The 20,829-nt window shown below is 32.7% G+C and overlaps 1 protein-coding gene across 2 annotated transcripts; it reads left to right on the forward strand.

Moving 5' to 3' along the window:
* The first annotated feature begins 803 nt into the window (after positions 1 to 803).
* Positions 804 to 19,073, forward strand: LOC133337005 (uncharacterized). 2 transcript variants are annotated; one of them, XM_061545269.1, is made up of 12 exons: positions 804 to 854; positions 8,849 to 9,105; positions 9,169 to 9,270; positions 9,395 to 9,544; positions 9,604 to 9,720; positions 9,788 to 9,888; positions 11,299 to 11,340; positions 14,063 to 14,154; positions 14,220 to 14,412; positions 14,520 to 14,655; positions 18,106 to 18,267; positions 18,943 to 19,073. In XM_061545269.1, exons 1-12 carry the CDS (start codon positions 804 to 806, stop codon positions 19,058 to 19,060), a joined length of 1,521 nt encoding a protein of 506 aa, XP_061401253.1. In that variant the 3' UTR covers positions 19,061 to 19,073. The 2 variants fall into 2 exon arrangements, with proteins under 2 accessions (XP_061401253.1, XP_061401254.1); XM_061545270.1 differs by lacking the exon at positions 11,299 to 11,340 and having other exon boundaries at positions 9,788 to 9,882; positions 18,943 to 19,067.
* The last annotated feature ends 1,756 nt before the right edge of the window (positions 19,074 to 20,829 follow it).

The raw sequence follows: 20,829 nt of genomic DNA on the forward strand, positions 1-20,829 counted from the left end.
TCTACACTGAAGAAAGTTCACGAAATAAATTATATGAATTTGTGAGTTCATAGATCGATTACTACACTTGATTGTACTGAGGAACGGTATCTACGAATGCCTAATTCGATGTAATTTATTTCATGAAATTACCCATGTGTGGGCCGGGACTATAGATAGTAAAGTGTCAAATAGAATGAAAATATAATTAACACATCCAAGTTGTCTCGAATCGTTGGTACTTCGAATACTATATTGAGAGACAAAAGAGAATATCCCAATCTCTGGTGGCTCGTTGGAAATTTCACTTGTAAATGGTGTATTTTTGGAAAATGTTTATAACGAATGTTGTCACTATAGACTATTTTCCACGAAAAAAATCCCCTGACCGTTCTCTCTCGCCAGGCCGTTTCGTTCATCCCAATGGCGAAGATCTTTTCTTCGCACAATCAGGCCAAAATGTAATTCATATAAAAGTGGCAGCCGTTCTGCGATCTCTTATTATTTGTTTACGATACGTGGTTCAAGGCACACATGCCCAACCGTTTGGCAAAAATATATATTTAACAAAAAAAAAAAAAAACAACAACAAATATAAAAAAATATTAAAATCAGAAAATAAATAAATTGGAAAAAGTACGAAGAAAATTTATCTGTGGGAATTGTTTGCGGTATATCAACATCGATAGTATTTGAATTAGCATTGAAGTGTTTATTGTCCAAACAAAAAAACGTCAACAAATCCAAAAAAAAACACCAAAACATAAACAAATTTTGAATTTATAAATGTAAAAGGCATCGTGAGTGAATCACTATAATCTACTATGACGACGTTATATAAAATCATATGTAAAAAAATTTCCTTTAGAAAAAAGGTAAGTGAATGCAGACATATGCCTAGGGTTATGTTGAGTAAAAAAACCCCGGCATATAAATATACTTTCGTATGACAAGGGCGAGGTCATTGAGACTTAAAATAAATGCGCCACAAAACAGAATTTATAAAAGTATGTTGAATAAATATATTAGGGTTATGCATTTTTTACAACCTAGTATCCCTGTATCACATTCTGATGAGTATTTACCCAAGATAAACATTTTATGACAACCCTACGCACAAAATCATTCGAATTTTAATTTTAAGAGAATTTATAGGAATTTTTGAAAAATTTGCGAATCGCTGCAATCAAATATATACGTTTTGTCTGCGTACTTCTCCAGTAATGATTACTCTGTTAGTTCTGTCGCGAGAATTAGAGATAGATTCTTCCTCTTCGAAAAATAAAATTACAAAACATTTTGTGCAAAATTTCAAAAAAAAATATATACATAAGTAAATAATTCCAAGATGTAATAATTCGAATAAAAGGAGGTTAGCCTTGCTGTCAACCACAAAGGACAGTACAGACTTGTATGGATTGCAACAGGTTTGCCACAAAACTTATTATACCAACAAACTAAATGAAAGTGCCTACCTTTGAAATGTTCGCATATCATGTGTTCTGTGGCGAAAATTGCTAAATCATTTATATTTATAAATATTTTGAAGTTTTCTGCTTCTAAAACTTACAAATATAAGTTGTAACAACCATGGTTAAATCTTGAGAGCAATGTGCAGCTTTAGAAAATATATTTTGTTTAATTTGTCGAGGCTTAAATGAAATCCCTTTGCTTTGTTTAAAAATGGATATATTTCTACATATAACCAAAACCATATAATTGGGAACTACGTACACGACAATCGGAAAAAGATTGTATTTTAAAAAAGTTTAAACCCAATTATATTTTTAAAAATGCATTGTGTTGTAAAAACTGCTTTTAAAGAATTTTGTTTATTTTTTGTACAAGGTCATAGGCAGTCATAGGTTTAATTTTTTTCATAAATTTACATTTGACAACATTCAGATTTCAATATTTAAATGACATGTTCAGCTTTCTATATATATATATATATAAGTTGTAACATCCATAGTTAAATCTTACTATGAATTTCTCAAATAAGATTACCTTGAATAATTACGTCATGCGTATATCATTCGAAATGCCAGATTCATGATATAATTAATTATTGAAGGTGGTCTCATTTGCTTAATTGGTGATGGCAACCCCAATGATTTCGCCATTTTCAAATAAAATTTGTATTTAAAATCGTAACCATTTACGTACGGCGAATGACACATTTGAAAATATTAGTTCCGTATCAGAACCTAAAAGATTCTACTCATGTTACATGTTTTGCAACTTTTTACTCGAAAATCGTTCCTCAACCCACAAAACTGGTAAAGCATTGACTCAAATTTAAGAGAGCGCAAAACAAAATTGCGTTCTCTTTGTAAACTTTTTACTCGAGAAATTTGGTCGAGTAAAAATGGTAAACAGGAATGCCTTCTTTTGATTGACTGTTATGTTGATTTTGAAGTATTGCCATCTAATTTTGGTATATTTACTAGATTTGCGTTCCCGAACTTTTCAAATTATATTGTACTCTGAGAGCAGAGGAAAGTAAAATAATAAGAAGAAATGGACTATATAGAGTATGTCTTTATATAAATATAAGAAAATCATATATTAGTATTTATTACAATTGGTCTGTTCCAGTACTTTTTTAATAGTAAATCTAGTAAAAGGGAAACATTTCAACCTTTTACTAGATTTACTATTAAAAAAGTACTGGAACTTTTCAAATTATTTTGTACTCTGAGAGCAGAGGAAAGTAAAATAATAAGAAGAAATGGACTATATAGAGTATGTCTTTATATAAATATAAGAAAACCATATATTAGTATTTATTATAATTGGTCTGTTCCAGTACTTTTTTAATAGTAAATCTAGTAAAAGGTAAACATTTCAACCTTTTACTAGATTTACTATTAAAAAAGTACTGGAACAGACCAATTGTAATAAATAATAATATATGGTTTTCTTATATTTATATAAAGACATACTCTATATAGTGCATTTCTTTTTATTATTTTACTTTCCTCTGTCCTTATTGAAAGATTTGAATGAGAAAATGTCAAGGCAGGACAAATAATGTTATCTATAAATATAAAATCCGTTATTGCATAAGGATATGTATATCCTGTCAACCACCTGTTCAACCATAACAAAGTAATTACTTCCAGACGAACGTGCATGGCATGATTATTCAAGGTAGTCTCATTTTAGAAATGGATAATGACAAGCCTTTTTAATATGTAACTCATACATCAATTTCAAATAAAATAAAAAATAAATTCCATAAAAAATTAAAAATGATTATTTTCTAAGGCTGCAAATTGTTATGAAGATGTGAGTTTTAGATATATATATATATATATATATATATATATTGTTATGAAGATGTGAGTTTTATTTTATTTTTGCAAAATAGTCAGGCTTAATCACAGTTTGTTGTTTTTATAAAAAACAACTATTTATTAGTGGGGAATGTATGGCATTGTCCGCCGAGGGGTAAGGCAGGGAAGACTATAGTTTCGGATCTCGCCACTGATCCTCATCAGTTCCCTTAGTTTTTTGTTAGGATATTCTCCCCAGAAGCTATTAATAGCTTCTTTACAAAAAACCTTTCAAACCCAAATGTCTCTTGTGACGATTCGAAGTTCTTACGTTACCAGCGATACCGCCCCAATGCGAAGTTCGTTTCGTTGGCGCCTGCCTTACCCCTCGGCGGACAATGCCATACATTCCCCACTAAATATATATATATATATATATATTATATATATATATATATATGTGGGAAATTACAAAAATCAATTTTTTTTTTTTTTTTTTTGAAATTTCGATTTTTTAGTATGGTTAAGAGGATACTATTTTGCCATAATCTTCTGAAATATACGACGCTTTCTTCTGCAAATTCTTTTAGATGATTGTTAAATATCGGTGAATTCATCTAATAAGAGTTTTGTCATTAAAAGTGACTAAATATATTGCACTTACAATTCATAAAAATGATCAATATTGAAAAGCACGCGTATTAGTTGAAATCAGTTGATGCGCATGCGGTTTTCGTATAAACAGAATCAATCTCTTCCAATAATTATGCATTTTTCGAGGTTTCATTAAGCGGCCAAAGTGTGCCGCTCGAAGCACTTTACTATTCAAAACCCGCAAAAATGACTAAAAATGGCGCAACGTGCATACGATTTTTATGCGCATTCGATTTCAGTAATCTCCTATGAAAATACACAAAAGGACACCTATTTTAAAAGGATCGGTTAAGAACCGCGGATGTGCCTCCACAATCGATTTTTGATCAAATACGTATATTATTCGCGTGCCGATATATTTTTGACCTATTTTCACACAGATTCGCGAATATGATAACACAAGAATGAATGTATGTGAAATCAATTCGAAGGAATCCGCGATTATATACGCGAATTTGTCAAAATAAGTTTTTACAGTTTTTGCCACATTCAAGGTACCTATATCCGCTGTTTTATTGGGCGGAATTGAACATGGATGGGCTTATTAGATCCGGCACGTAAAAAAACTAAAATCACGCGGGGTTCCACGAAAATTTTAATCTACTTTCTTATATTAGGACTCAAAAAATAGGTTTTTTATACAAATTTACGCACCAAATTTTCGTCTTTGGAATCCAATTGCAAATAAGCTACGGTGAGCACATTCATGAGATATACACCAAACAAACCAAAATTACGAGTTCTACAATCCTATAATCAGTTTAGTCCATTATCTGGATGCGCGTCCTAATTTGAAGAAAAATTCAAAAAACACCGAAAATCCGTCTTCAAAATGTTAGCATTCATTTTAGGTGGATGCAGTGATTATATCGAAAATTCATACATTAGAACCATATTGTCCATGGGGTATTCTGCAACTTAGTCACTGATCACATGTGCGTGCGTTGTGTAGTTTAGCCACAAATCAGGAAGGAACACAAAAAAACTCTTTGGCTTCAACACATTTTCACCCATTTTACATTTACATTACCACCATCACAGCTTCCACGCATCTAATTATTTATTTTAAGATTTTGACAAGAACACTTCATTTTATAGAAATGAATTTAAATTTTATTTTTATGTTCATATTTCGCGATTTATAACCTTGCAAACCTCAGTTTCAAGGAATTTAAAAGATTTTTGTAATTTCCCATATATATATATATATATATATATATAAAATTGTTATCAGTTGGTAGCTGTGTGCTACTTTCTAATAATTATACCATCATTTTCGTACACAAATTATTTGGTGGCAACTTTGAAAATAATTATTCTTCAGCAGATTAAAAGGGTTTCATTTTCAAAAAAAAATATTTTGATTTTCAGTCGTGTTGGCGGGTAATTTGGGATTAGTTGGGAATGTATGACATTTTCATAATGATTTTGTTTCATTATCGTTTCATGTTGTTTCAACACGATTTAACAGTAAAATTAAAATAACATTTTTTTTTCTAAAAATAACACGAAATCATGTTAATGTAACTGTGTTGTTCTAGTTGAATCAATGTGATTATCATTTTGAAATAATTAACATTAACATTTTTAAAAGTTAAAATAACAAGAATTCATGTTGGATTAATACGAATTTAATGTTGAATTAATTATGAAATCATATTAAAATAACATGAAGACATGTTGAAATGATATGAAACCCGAATTAAAACCACTGGGAATTTCATGTTGAAATATATTTATTATATATTTATTCATGTCGAAATGTTATGTATATTTTGGTTACTTATTTATTATTTTCATTTGTAAAATTTAAGCTTTTATTAAGTTTACATATATTTATTTCATATATATATATATATATATATATATATATGTTGTCATCATTAATATGGAATAGATGTAGATGAGATGTATGTTTTAAAAGTTTACCTTAGACTACTTAGAATTAGCAAATGATGTTGATAAGGATAAAGTCGGCGATGGTCTTGTACTAACATTAGATTATAGCTGTTTTTTTTTTTTTTTTTTTTGTTTTGTATTTTTATTTTAACGTAAACATTTTAAAACTTTTTTCTACATTTGATGCGAAAGCGAATGTAAAATCAAAATTGCAAAATGTTGATTTTACATTCGCTTTTTTTCTGTGTGTACTTCCGTTACCAGCGATACCACCTCACTGTGAAGTTCGTTGGTGTCATCACTTTGCGACGAATGCACATAACGTTGTTGTTGGTATTGCTAGTTAAAGCAATAATCCAAACAGTTTGAGCATACATGCGTCTACAACTTCACAAGTGTTGGTGGGTAATTTGGGTACCATTTTAATTCTGTTTTTGCAAAATAATCAGGCTTAATTCCAGTTTGTTGTTTTTATATAAAAAAAAAACATTTATTAGTGGTGAAAATTTCTTCATGCATTCCCAGTAGTTTGATATTTATTGAACAACTGGGTCATTTTTGTGAAGGTTAAAATGACATTTGATAGATTGACGAGTCTACTTACTACACACTTTTAAATCCCACCCGTGCACAAGGGTTCATCGGCCTTAGCAGTACGGTAGTAGGGACCATAACTGCGTGTGTCATACATATGAACACGTCATATGTACTGCAAGAATGAATGAAGAAAGAAAAACACATCCAAAACACAACACAATTCATAATTTGTAGAATAATTTACTTGAAACTCCTTTTTAAACTCTGAAATTGTCCAAATCAAAACTAAAACGCGAAAAATGAATGAAAGGTTATGATTTCTTCCCAAAATCCAGTAGGGATACCATCAAATGTTTGTTTCATCCATAACAAAGTAATTACTTCCCGAAGAGCGTGTTAAAAATATAATTTTCATTTCAATTAAACTTGAATATATTTCAATATATTTTGAATTTATCCCAGTTGTTCAATAAATATCAATGGTCTGCTTATGTATACTTATATAACTAGTTACTATGTTATCTAGTTACTTTATACCCAAAAATGGAACACAAAATATACTATTGACTTCATTTGTTGATTGAAAACGTTTCTATTTATGTAGTTACTGGTAATGCGAAAAGTAATGAATCGAAAAAAGCAAAACAGAAAAAAAAAAACAATTGTCATTTTCTTTAGACTTTATAATTTTTTGAATTGTGAAAGCAAATGTTTAATAAAAATGTGTGTTTTATACAAAAATATAAGCAATCAATATTCACGATGTTGAAGATGAAGTGCCGTTTAAATAAAAATTTAAGAATCTAAAATGCATTTGTTGAATCTAAGGTAAGTTCTGGTTTTGCGACACAATAAATACATACGTAATTTTTGTAAACAAAATTATTGTACAGATTTTCAATAGATGTCATCCAACAGATTGGGGGAACAAATAAAAGTTTGAAATACATAGGTAAAAATTCTCCAAAAGCTTCTACTTAACAGACCCATATCTTTAGAAATATTTTGTAATTTTCTATTTCAGATGCTTCAATATTTCATAGAGGACAGATGCGAAAAACAGTCGAGAGACAAAAGAAATAGAAAAATGGTGGTGTGAAAAATCAGATATTATTATGCCGAAATATATATTGTACAACATAATTATGAAATAAATAAAAAATATGTATTCAAAATAACTTTTATATTTTCAATTTGCTATATATAACTAGGAATATAACTAAATATTGACTTCCCCAATGACATAACCATATTAAATTCACCAGTCTAGGGCATTGAAGTGGTAACTAGTGGTAGTTACAGGTAATTAGAAAAATATCTAGTTCATAACTAGTTACTCGAACTACTGGGATTTGACATAGTATTCAAACAATACACACCTTGTAATAATTATACCATGGTCCAAATGTGCTTCACAAAGACGATATAAATTGATATTGAATTGAATGTTGAAAAAATATTAATATTTTCGTTTTGACGTCTAACATATTTTTGTATATATGTATAGGTTTCAAAACCTGATTTGACAGCAAACTTACTGTGCTTACTGTCCGACCCATGGTATAATAATAGAAGCTAACAGCAAGTGTTGTTGTACAAAAATCGATACAACAACCACATGGAAATTTGTTGTTGTAAGTTCTACTAGTGTCAACTCATTTGACAGAAAAATGTAAACAAACAAATTATCATCAATTTATTTTTATTTTGAAAATGAAATATTTTCGAATCCTCAAAATAAAAATTGAAAAACATGAATGAAAATCTATCAATTTTATATTTCTATCGCTTCCACATCTTTCCTATAATTGAGCCATTGCCATATATATGTGTAACACATATGAAAATGCAGGGAATAGCGAGTTATTCCTTGAAGAAAGATTTGCTTCCTCAAACTTCCCAGCAGGCAGATTGAGTAAGTTGAATACGGGAGCACATTTAATAAAGAACAATTACAAATTGTATGCGTTCCCAATTTTCCTGTTGGGTGATTTTTAAAAACATAATTTGTCAAATTCATATTGACACTAGTATTACGTTGGAATCAAATCAGCTGGGACTTGCTGTTACCTTTTATAATTGTACCATGGGTAGTGCCATGGAATTTAGGTAACGTTGTTATACAGGCCTTGTCATATATCAATTTCAATTAAATTTCCATTAAATTGTGTGTATGTCGTTTGACATATTTTCAATAAATTAAAAATTTATATTTTCTAAAGCTGCACATTGTTCTCTAGATGTAAAATTTGGATGTTACAACTTTTATAGGTTTTACAACTTGTATTTATAGGTTTTAGAAGCAGGGATTCTCAAATAATTTAGCAATTTTTGCCACTAAACACATACTATCCATACATTCCGAAGGAAGGGTTTTCATTTAAATTGTGAAAACTGAATGTTGCCAAAAGTAAATTTATGAAAAAATTGGAAACATATGACTGCATGAAACTACCTAATATTCGATTTCAAATTATGCCGTTTTTATTTGTTCTTTGCAGCCATCGCTTAGTTTAGACAGTACAATTGAAACCGTATTGATAAAAAGCGAAAACGATTTCATTAGTGTGGAACAAGATAAGGAACCACAAAATGCTACGTCAGTGAACGTACGCAAACGCAACTCGCATCAACTAAATCAGGCACCGGTCGTCGTAGGCCAACATTACCAACAACAAAAGCGTGATGACAACATTAGACAACTGTTGGACGTTACCAATACCCTAACACTCGAGGAGTTGAGAGATTTTGAAATGAGGTAAGACTATCGTTGAAGTCGGACATTAGTGTCTATGAAACCGCAACGCTTTATTTGCTTCAGATATGGCTCACCACACCACAGCCGTTCACAGTCTGTGAAAACGCCGGGAAGTCGGGCGTCGGGTAGGCCAAATCAATTGTGCCTGCCGCAACAACGTTCAAGGTATGTATTTCAAGGCTCGGCAATGACATTGGCCAGCGTTTGGCAATATTAATACATAGACTTATTGTGTATAAATCGTTTCTTATTCGTCCTTTACAAAATGCAATTTCCTTCGGTGGAATAGAGTGGCGTCAATGCCCAACACTGGCGTCGAAGAGGAATACTACAGACTAAGGCATTTCTCAATAACAGGCAAAGGTGTAATAAATCGTGGCGATTCACTAAAGAGCCGTCGCAGTCGATCAAACAACAGTGTAGCCAGCTCGAATTCCAGGTGAGTCGTCACAAAGGGTCGACACTCGTTTCAGTGTCTTTAAACTATTGTAATTTTAGCAATGAACATCTAACCGCACCCCCTCCAGTAACGCAATCAACTCGTAATTCCGCCACACATAGTTTGGCCTCAAGCCGGGAAAGTAGCACTTCGAATCCTGGCAATGGGCCTTACAGGTACAACCTCGCCCTTGCAGTGACTATTCGATTCCATGCGACTTATAAAAATGTGTTCTTCTTACAGAGTACTCATGATGGGTGGCCCAGCTGTGGGTAAAAGTTCCCTTGTTTCGCAATTTATGACATCAGAATATCTACATGCCTACGATACCAGCATCGGTAAGTGTACAACAGAAGTTTTCATTTGGACTCATCATGAGCATTGCATTTTTATAGTTTATATTAATTTGGCCGTTTCATTGTTTCCATATGTTGTGATGATTCTGAAAGCCAATCTCATTTCGAAGCCTTTGTTATTCGTATGGGTATGCGAATGAATAATCATTGGACGTGCACTTAAATGGCGGGTGTGTGTATCAGCACATATTCAATTCCAAATCCATATGCGCATTTGCCTGTATTGAATAGGCCTTTGTCAGAGAATTAATGTGTCTCTAACTCTGGGATAGCAAGCAGTATAAACATTTGCGATGGATCAATTCTATTACATTGTGTACCTAATACAGTAAAATCCTGATAATTCCTAACCCCGCTAATTCGTAAACCCCGCTTATTCGTAACAAAATCCAAGTCGCTTGAAGATATCGCGATAATTCGTAAAAATTCCATACATTTCGGTCCCCTCGATAATTCGTAAAATGTTTCAATATTCGAAAACCTCGATAATTCGTAAACTTCGAGTGTTTTGTTTTGTGCATTTGATGTAGCGGGAACGCCGCATTCTTTGGAGAAAAAGCGAGTTTCTTGTGCTCATCGTACGGCATTCACGGTAAACTGAAGTGGCAAAACATGTTTTTATGTCTTTTTCTCCAGCTCTCATTGTTCTAACGTTGATCGCATTTTTCTGCATCTCAGTGAATTTAATTTGAATGCCACAAAACGGTCGCATAAAGCTTGTGAGCATTAATGCAGTGAATAATATCGAATTTGTCATGGCAAGTCGCTACCACATCTCTCCGTCTATCCTCGTGGAGCTTGAGCAATCACTTGTCGCATGGTTTCGCCAAAGCCGTCTAACGAATGTGCCAATTGGAGGACGGAAAAAGCGAAAACGTTTGCCTCTACGTATATTCATGAGTAAATAAAAACCTCGGTAATTCCTAGTTTTTCTTTTCAAAATCGTGTTGGGAGTATGATTTTGATATTGATTCATCCACAAGTCGTAAATTTCTTTTTACCAATGTTGTAAAATTCATCTTTAAACAAGTTTAACGTATCACGGTCAATTTTATTTCCAACCATTCCGACCGAGTCAAGTAATTTTTTAAACTACCCAGAGTGATGAAAACCACACACTTTGCCATAAATGTGCTGCGCTTCACCCATCCTTTCCTGATTTCCTTCACTCATTCGACCGTTGAAACTGCTCTAACATAGCGTAATTGAAATCTATAATCACATACATATGCAGGTCTGTTCAGTTCCTCCCTGTTACACTTTTCTGTCTGTTATGTCTTTGTTTTCAATTCTAAACCTAAACGCAATAACAATTGTCCTTTTTAAATATCCCGAAATCTACTTTACATCATATCCAAGCAACACAATCACCATCTACACATTGTGGACGACTAGCAGGCAATTGTAACATTCTGATACACATTGAAAAGCCAGTTGACGGTAAAAAATGAAGCTAAGCTCATAAAAATATACACCATTTATTCTGAGTAGCCTCAACTGCTTGCATCCACATGTACATACATAATGCATTCAAACATTTGTCCCATTGATTACGATTTCGAACAATTTTTTTTTTTTTTTTTTGGCACGCTTATTACGTATCGAAATTCTGCACGAAGAATGTATAAAGTAAAATTTATGTATGTATATTGTACTGCTATCATTTGAATTACTCGTTCGACAACCTTTTCCATTTCCATAAGAGCACCAGCATATTTAATGCCGGATTGGCAAAATGTATAGAGTAAAGAATAGTGAGGTATTAAAATCGAAAACAATAACGGATTTCAACTCCATTGGATGAAGAGAATAAGCCACTTATTGAGAATAATGACTGAAAACACACATCTAGGTTGCAAATCCATTGAGGTACAGGTATTGGGTTGGCCTGCACAATCCTCAGTTCTCAATCCCATAGAACATTTATAGGAAATTGTATACACCAAGGGACCGTTCAAGTATTACGTAAGCAGATTTATTGCAATTATTTATCTCCTCCTCCCCCTTGTCATCAAACGTAAGCATAGCTCTTAACCCAAAATAAGTAAAAGCGACACAATATTTTTATAGAACTTTTTTTGTTTTCTAGCGGCAATTGTTAGTTTGCGAGAAATGGTTGGCACTTCCATATACAGTGGCTCCATCGAATAATCGGACAAGTGGTTGCCAGATATAATAATGCTATACATTTCAAAAAAATTGTCTAAATGTGTAGTTTTTTTCGCTTTTATTTACACATTACTTACTTATATTTCTGAACAATACAAAAAAACAACAACTTTTCTAGTGATAACAGTAAATTTCGTCAGAAAAACAAAATTAACTCAATTTATTGTGTTCAACGCAAAATCGGACAAAGCAAAGTATCAATGTTAAAAAAATAAAAAAAATCGAAAAATTAATATTTAGTTGCATATCCTTTGTTGTCCAGAACGGCCTGTAAACGCTTCGGTATTGATTTGACCAAATTCTGGCATACCTCCGGCTCTATGGAGTTCCACGATTCCAGTAAAGCCACCTTAAGCTGTACCAAGGAGTTAAATTTTTTTCCATACACTCTCCTAGCTAATTCTTCCCAAAGATGCACAATTACGTTAAGGTCTGGGCTCTGTGCTGGTGTTTGTATAAGTTTTGGGGAGTTATGGATCAACCAAAGCTTTGCAACACCTGATGTGTGCTTGGGATCGTTGTCTTGATAAAAGGCAAAGTTGTTCGCGATTCCCAATTTGTCTGCACTTTGCTTTACATTTTGTTTTAAAATGTTGAGGTAGACAAAATTGTCCATTTTACCATCAATAAAATGCAAATTGCCTACTCCCGCACTCGACATGCAGCCCCAAACCATAACAGAACCTCCTCCGTGCTTAACAGTGGCTTTTGTATTCTTATGATTAAATTCAGCATTTGGCTTACGCCACACATACATCTTTCCATCTGACCCGTGCAAGTTAAATTTGCTTTCGTCAGTAAACAGAACCTTAATATAATGAAAACTATCAATAGAAATGCATTTTAAGATGATCTATCATCAAATTACCTGCTTCCAAAAATCTTCTGGTTTTAGTAAATACTCCTTTTGTCCGATTATGCGATGGAGCCACTGTATATATATATGCATGAAGAATGTTGCGTATTATATAGATATCTATTAAAATTACATCTATGTTAATATATTCCCCACCTAATGCACTTGATGGAAAAAGTACAACACACAGCTACATGTATACGAGCAGGAGAGCGACTCTCTAAGTTTTCACCCACTTAATTGGCGATACAGAATGTTTGTATTAGTAAAAAATATCTATCTGATGATTTCAAATATCACGTAATTTTTCCACTGGACTCAATAAATATGAATACCCCCAATTATAAGATTCTCCCGAAACATAAAAAATGCCTTTTAATTTTTTAATTCATTTTGTTTTTTTTTTCATCAGAAAATAATTTTTTTTTTTTATTTGCAATTGCTAAATCGAACTGAATTTACCAGTAAGTAAGGTCAGTAAGTTCTCAGCATAGAATTGACAAACTAGGTCCCTCATTTCGCTCTCTTTTACTGGATGTTGGAATAAACAGAAAGTAACATTTGGTAATAATTGTTAGTAAATATCCAGTAAGCAGACACAACTTATATTTTGCATTGCTTATTTGTTAATGTGTCACCAGATAGTAATTATGCATACACCTTGACATATACAGTCGAGTACTGTTATAGCGAACTAGTAGGGACCTAATTTGCTAGGTCCATAGGCTTAAGAGAACAAATACATCTTCTGGACGACCGTTTGCATTTGAGGTGACGATAAATATTTTTTAGCTCATAAATAATTTTATATCAGTGATTACATGTTAATATTCTGTAATAGGTTATTGTTAAACATTCCTGGATGCACCTGTGTTTATCAACATCAATTGAATGCAATTTCTTAAAATGTTTCATTTGTGCTGTGTCACGCTTGACTTTGGTTAAAATAACTACGTCGTTATGTTTCACATTAAAAGTAAAATTAAATTCTACCAGTTCCGCCTTCTACCAGTTCCTATGTACGTTAAAAAGTATGGCTCTTCTGACGCATGCTACCACTTTCATTCACATTATGAATAGTCCCGTTGAATGTTAAAATTTACGTTTAATTGTTCTATATGTCTTATTCAAATACAGATGATGATTCTGGTGAGAAGTCGGTATCAGTATTATTAAGCGGAGAAGAATCGGAATTGATATTCATCGATCATCCCTACGCTGAAATGACGGTAACGGAAAATGGATTTGGTTTCATAAATATGTTTGTACTTATCCGTATTTCTTTTAAACACAGCCCGATGATTGTTTGTCCTGCTACGATCCACATGGATATTGTGTTATATATTCAGCATCGGATCGTGATAGCTTTAATGTTGCTGAGCATATTTTGCAAATCTTATGGACAAATCAAAATATTGCCCAAAAAGCCGTGATTCTGGTAGCTAATAAAGCCGATCTGGCACGCAGCCGTTCAGTCAGCGCCGACGGTGGGTAGCTATTGCATAGCTCGTATTGTAAAAAAATCTATTTTAAAGTCGAAGAACCATTAAAACAACGATTAATAAAATATTTGTTTTGTTGTTGTCATTTGCAGAAGGAAAAGCAATGGCAACTGCCTACGATTGCAAATTTATAGAGACATCGGTGGGAATCAATCACAATGTTGATGAATTACTGGTGGGCTTATTATCGCAAATTCGTTTAAAATTGGAAAATCCCGAGAAGTCTAGGTAAGTAATAATATTCCTTGGTATATATGGAAAACTACAGCCTGTATATGTATGTACATGGAAAGAAATGTTTCTTTCGCTTTCAATGCCAAAGAAAATCAATTTTGGTCTATATAACAACATATTATAGGCAAAATGAGTCGAACCAAGGTGTATTTAATAAAACGAATCCCCTAAATAAACATACTGTTGTATTACCGAAGCATAATGGCACAATTAAAAATTCGTTCCTTTTTCCGGTACGTTTTGGGACCAACATAGAATGGGTTCATTGAAAACATTACAGTATTTTCCGATTACCCATTTATCCGATACCCGCTTAATTGAATTTCAATTACAGAAATCACACATAATTGCACATATGCGCATTTTAAGTGTAAGAGTACGTTTCGTTTTCATTTCCAATGTTATTGTCAAACACAATTTCAAAACCTTTCGCTTTTTTCGCGGTTTTTCTTTAGCAATAAACATATCGCTCATTTGCTGCAAGACAGGCATAACTCAAAAAGGCTTTATATGGGACAGAGGAACTTTTACACCTTCTCAATTAGAGTGTGTAAGAGATATTCATATGAATTGTTTACACAATATGAGGTCTATTATAGCGAACAATCGTGCAACATTAACTCGAAAATCATGTTTTTTGAATTATGCCTGTCTTGCAGCAAATGAGCGGTATGTTTTCAATTAGTAGAGATGCCACCTAGTGTTTTTCACGAATGATGTCAAATATGTATGTAAAAATGATTTTTCAATAATAATGCAATTATTTTTCAATAATGATGCAATTAACCGGTGAAAAATAAGAGAAAATTTATTTTTGATGACATGAATTTTGAACCAATTAAGCGGGAAAAACAATTAACAAGGTTTAATTATCCGAGGAAATGTACATGTATTTTCGTATGCAATATTTTCATGTGGTTCAATTAAGCGTGCAAACCAATTTATTGTAGGCTGAATTAACCGAAAAATACTGCATTTGAAGTGAATACCCTAATATACTCTGACAGCTCTGACAAAACAAGTTAAGCACTTACAGCCCTACCTAAAATTCATACATTCCCCGAGTCATAAAATTAAGTATTGGTTATTATTCACACAAAATCTAACATATCATGTTTAGTGTCCATTATTAAAACATCCATACTTATTAGTTGCCCAGGTCCGCTTCAAATGTAACATTTTATGGATTTCGAGTCATACTTGTGTCCCCAAGAGTAACCAAACCTTTCATTACCATAAACTATGGGTGCTGTGTTTTACCAGAACCGAACCTAAATGCGAAATATCAGGACGATTGGTTCATAACTGCGGACAGAAGTATGATGAACTGGCACACATGACTGATTGATTCAGCCAATTCACCAATCTACCAATCCCTTATACGAAAGGGTGGGTATAGGGCAAACATTTCGTGGCGTTATAAACACATTTTCAGCGTGCAAGTTGAAATCACTCCACCGCCATTTTATTCCATTTACAAATACGGATTTTCATTTTAATGATTTCAAAAAAAGAATTAAAAGTCAAAGCGAATTAATTAAAATTCGCTTTGTTTGCCGTTTTGACATATCATGTTCCCAATTCGCCGATGCTGCTCCCTTATATATCTACCTTGACGTCGACATACGAATTTTCAAAGTTGAACAAATTCAACTATGACAGAACGTATTTTTGTTTTTTCATTTCATGAGGCCCGTCGTACCTAAATTCAGTGCGTTGCGTATTAAAATACCAACCTTCTCACCTTTATAGGGTTTGTTGAACGTCCGTATTACCCAAATACGCAAGGATGAAAATATTTTCTCATGTATAAAAAAACAAATTTTTCAATGACTGGAATTCTATTTTCAAAAAACAAAAAATCCAAAATACGCTTTGTCAATGTTGAAAATTTTCAACTTTATATTTTTATACGCAATGCGTATATGGGTAACATTCATTGAAATACATGTATTTAACTTTTGAGGTGAATAAAATCGTATGCATGAACCCTGAAATAAGAAACAGAATATGAAGAAAATATGAATTTTTCAAAAAAAAATATGAAGTAATTGGACAAATTTTATAATTTTTCAAGTTTTTCCTCGATTTTGTTTAGTTTGCTGAGAGATATGGACCCGACGTATTTTGGTAATACGGCCGTACACTACGTTTCGCCATAGTGGGGAAGTTGAATATTTTTGTACGCCTCGTTGGCAACGTTGTTACACTTTAACCGAAGGCAGATGTATTAGGTAGTCGCATCGACCCAGTTGTTTGTAACATTGAATGTCAAAACAAATTGTTGTAATTTTAATTCACCTAAAATACATAAATAAAATAAATTTTTGAAAATAAAATTAAAATTTCGTGACTTTTTCAAATTTTACTGTAAACCAATCAATACCAAAACAAATAAAAGTCGTCTTAGACAAGAACCGAATCTACATGCAAAATCTCCAGAATTTAACAATGGAAATTATTGAAATATGCCGGTACAGAAAATTTGTTTTCAGATGATAATTGTTTTCAATCGACATTTGACTCGGGTTGTGATAATCAGATTTCAAATTATAAAGGACGGACGAACACACATGACTAGAACGATTCTAGAATCAATATATCTATCTAGAATAAATATATCGTGCAGCTACAAACTCTTGAGGCAACACATACTTATAACATAGAGGTGTAGGGCATAAAAACATTTTGTTCTGATTGGTTGAATCCATTTTGCTACATTTTTAAATGTCAAGGCGAAATGAGTTTTATTTGCCTTGTTTACAAAATTTGATATATAATTGGAATGTTCCCGTACAGCAAGAATCTACTCGATTTTACTATTTTCTTCGATATCACAAAGAAAAATTCGTTGTCGTGGTAAAAAGTAGTAGATTCTTGCAGTACGGGAACAGACCAAATGTTACCAAAAAAGTTGCTTTGTTGTAGTAATTCGCCGATGCGACTACCTTATGTATGTGCCTTGTGTAAACCTATACTCTTTCTTGGCAAATTGGGTTTATGTACGACGAATATGCTCTCATCATAAACTTTCGAATGAATTGTAAAATCGCGAACTATGTATCAAAATTCTTACAAATACTGAACATTTTCATTTGACATTTTTTAATATTCAAATTTGTGATTGGATTTTTATTTTTCATTTGACTCATTTATATGTAATAGATAAACAGTCTGTTAAATATTATCTCTAGTTGTTTGCTAGTTCCCTCCCAGCTCAAAACAAGTTCCTTGCAATTATATTATATATACAGCCTACCTTCGTTATAACGAATGATATATTGACAGACATTTTTAAGGTGCAATTATGATTTAAAAATAATAATCTCATCACATAATAATGTAAAAAGACTAATTATATAAAAAACAAAATGGAATCGATGAAATAAATGTTTATTAATACAAAATATGGCATGTCAACTGTATTCCTATCTTTCTACACAGAGATATGTTTCGCAAGCGTTCCATTAGAAAATCCAAGCGGCGAGCCTGTTCACCGCTGAGTGGTGCATGTTTAAGCAGTAATGCTAATGCAAATACCCCACTGGGGCCAACTACCAATGTACTATCGGATATAAGTACACCGCCTGGAAGTGCTCATAGCAGGTAAGGAAACTTATTTACTTGTAATATATTTTGTAAAAAACCCTTGGGGTCAATAAGAGTTTTTTACAAGATAGTAATACAATATGGATATGCTTTTAGTGCCTATTCCCGTAGTTGTTCATTGACACTGACACCTTGGCTGTTAATCAAAATTGGCTGTTACATTGGAAGCGGAGTGAGTGAGCGAAACTTGCAAGCAATGCAGCATCACTATCGCTCTCTCACTCCCTTCAAAATAGGCTTTTGCGGATGGAATAAAGAATTGAAATGGATTTTGAGTAACAGTAACGTCCGTCATTTCTATAAATAATACTTCAAATTTTGTGATGCGACATTTGAAACGTAAACAGCCAAGAACCTCAGCCTAAAAGGAAAACACACATACGATGACTTCAGGCGTGGCATGTAAAGTTGGTTTTGTTTAGCAGAGAAGAATAAAAGAGAACGGCGTCCAAAATCAAAGTGGTCTCTTATATTCCTTAATTAAATTCGCATTGCATATTATACCAACTTAACATGCCATGCCTAAATCCTCGTATGTGTTCCCTCTTAAGAGCCAAGCCATTTTACAGCCAGTTTCAGTCATTCGGTGTTGCTTTGATAACGTTTACTCGCGAAGTCCTGCAAAATAAAAACATACATTATGAGGTAATTTTAAAACTTTTCTTTTTTCAGCCCAAGAAAGTATCGAGGTTCTCGTACGTCAACCAGTCTCAAAGTCAAAGGACTTTTGGGTCGAGTTTGGGCAAGGGATTCCAAATCGAAAAGCTGTGAAAATTTACACGTTTTGTAAACGCAGACATCCATACAGCCAATATACACCATGCACAAATTGGAAAGAATGTCAAACATTACTCTTCCAGTCGAATGATGCAGCATCTTTGCACCTTTTCCTACGTTAGTAATAGAGAATCTGGCGCTCGAGTATACTGGAGAAACAATACATTCCTTCGATACGACCTCACACCCGCGTCGAAAATAATTATAATCCAGTCAATGTAATTGTTCCCCAATACCTCAATACAATTTATCCCAGTACATCCAGCCTTAACACTTTATTTACCAGTGTATAAAAAGGTTACTAACATTACAAAACAAATGGGGAAGTCATCCTCAAAATGGGTCCACATCTACATAATAGGAATTAGGCGTAAAAATTACAACACGTACATATTACATTTTACACAAACTATTTTTGAAACTTCTTCCTATCTAGGTGTTGAGCAAATTATGAAAAACCAAACTATTAATAAATATGTACACCAGTTCTACACATGTTTTCTCTCGAATCTGGCCGGTATCGAGTATACAAGTATCAAAGCCCTCATCCGACACAATATCGCAAGAAAGATATATACAATTATCCAAAAGACACTAAATAATAAAAATAAACCGTATTACAAAACAAACATCCTATATCTTAAGAAACCCGTGTAAACAAATTTACATTCTAACCTTTACTAAAATATAAGCAATATGAATAAAAGACCTTTTCCAAATTGATTGTAATCGGAATTTGTTGAAAACACAAAACTATTTGTCCAGAAATGTTGATAGCATAGCCACTTTATTCGTATTTCTTAAGAAGTTACATTGTTGTAGACAATAGGATTTTTTTAATATGTATTAAGTCCAGAAATTGCACATTGCATCCACAATATGGCACATTTCGTTTTGGTATCTATCTATTTTTAATTGTTAATTATAAAACTTAAAACTATAATAGGGAGCATGGACGGCTATGTAAGGGTACACTAGTCAATGCCATAAGGCCCCAAGCCCCAAGCATTTGTATACGTATGTATGTCATTTGAAGAATGCACATTTCAAGAAATACATATTTTCACTTTTGTTGACCATTTTCCGACAAAACCATAACTCAATATTTTCGTGTGTGTGTTCCGTTTTCGAACTTATAGACAATTTTCAAAGTATTCTCAAATTTATTTATAATTCAAATTCAATGTTACAATATTCGTAGATAAAAATTCGCAAGTTTGGGAAGAAAAGGCAATCTCATCATATTTGCAACACAGTATTTTCAGAAAATCTACACATTCCACCCAGTTGTCTGTCTGTCACAGACCTGTGGCCTATTCAGTTTGATTCAATTTGGGCAATTGTTGTGGTAGTTAGAGAGATTTGAAACTGAACTTTTAATATTTGGTAATGGGAACCATTCGATCGAGACTTAATTTTTTGATGCACATTGTTCTCAAGATATGGCTAATGGTATTACAACTTATATTTATAGATTATAGAGGCTGGAAACTACAAAAATATAAACAATATTAATAATTTGCTCATTTTTGCCACTACACACATGTTGAACGTAGATTTCGATAGGGGATATTCTCATTTCAATTTTGAAAGCTGAATGTTGACAAAATTAAAAATATAAAAAAAATTAATTATGACATGGAACTATAATTTATTATAAAAAGCGGACTTATATTTTGTCTTCCCTTTGACAAACCGAAACATTTTAATTCGTTAGCTGGTTTTGAAATTTGAATTTAGGGTGTAGGATGGGGCTATGTATGAAGTTTTGGAAATTGATAC

Source organism: Musca vetustissima, unplaced genomic scaffold, assembly GCF_032173495.1.
Source record: "Musca vetustissima isolate MV318-11 ecotype Yass unplaced genomic scaffold, APGP_CSIRO_Mvet_v1 utg6013, whole genome shotgun sequence".
Lineage (NCBI taxonomy): Eukaryota > Metazoa > Arthropoda > Insecta > Diptera > Muscidae > Musca > Musca vetustissima.

Bases quoted from the DNA above. Each gene is read 5' to 3' on its own strand.
- LOC133337005 (XM_061545269.1), top strand. From the start codon at position 804: ATGACGACGTTATATAAAATCATATGTAAAAAAATTTCCTTTAGAAAA. The intron at 855-8,848 runs GTAAGTGAATGC...TGTTCTTTGCAG, and splicing joins AAATTTCCTTTAGAAAAAAG to CCATCGCTTAGTTTAGACAG. The intron at 9,889-11,298 runs GTACAACAGAAG...GACGACTAGCAG, and splicing joins CGATACCAGCATCGGTAAGT to GCAATTGTAACATTCTGATA.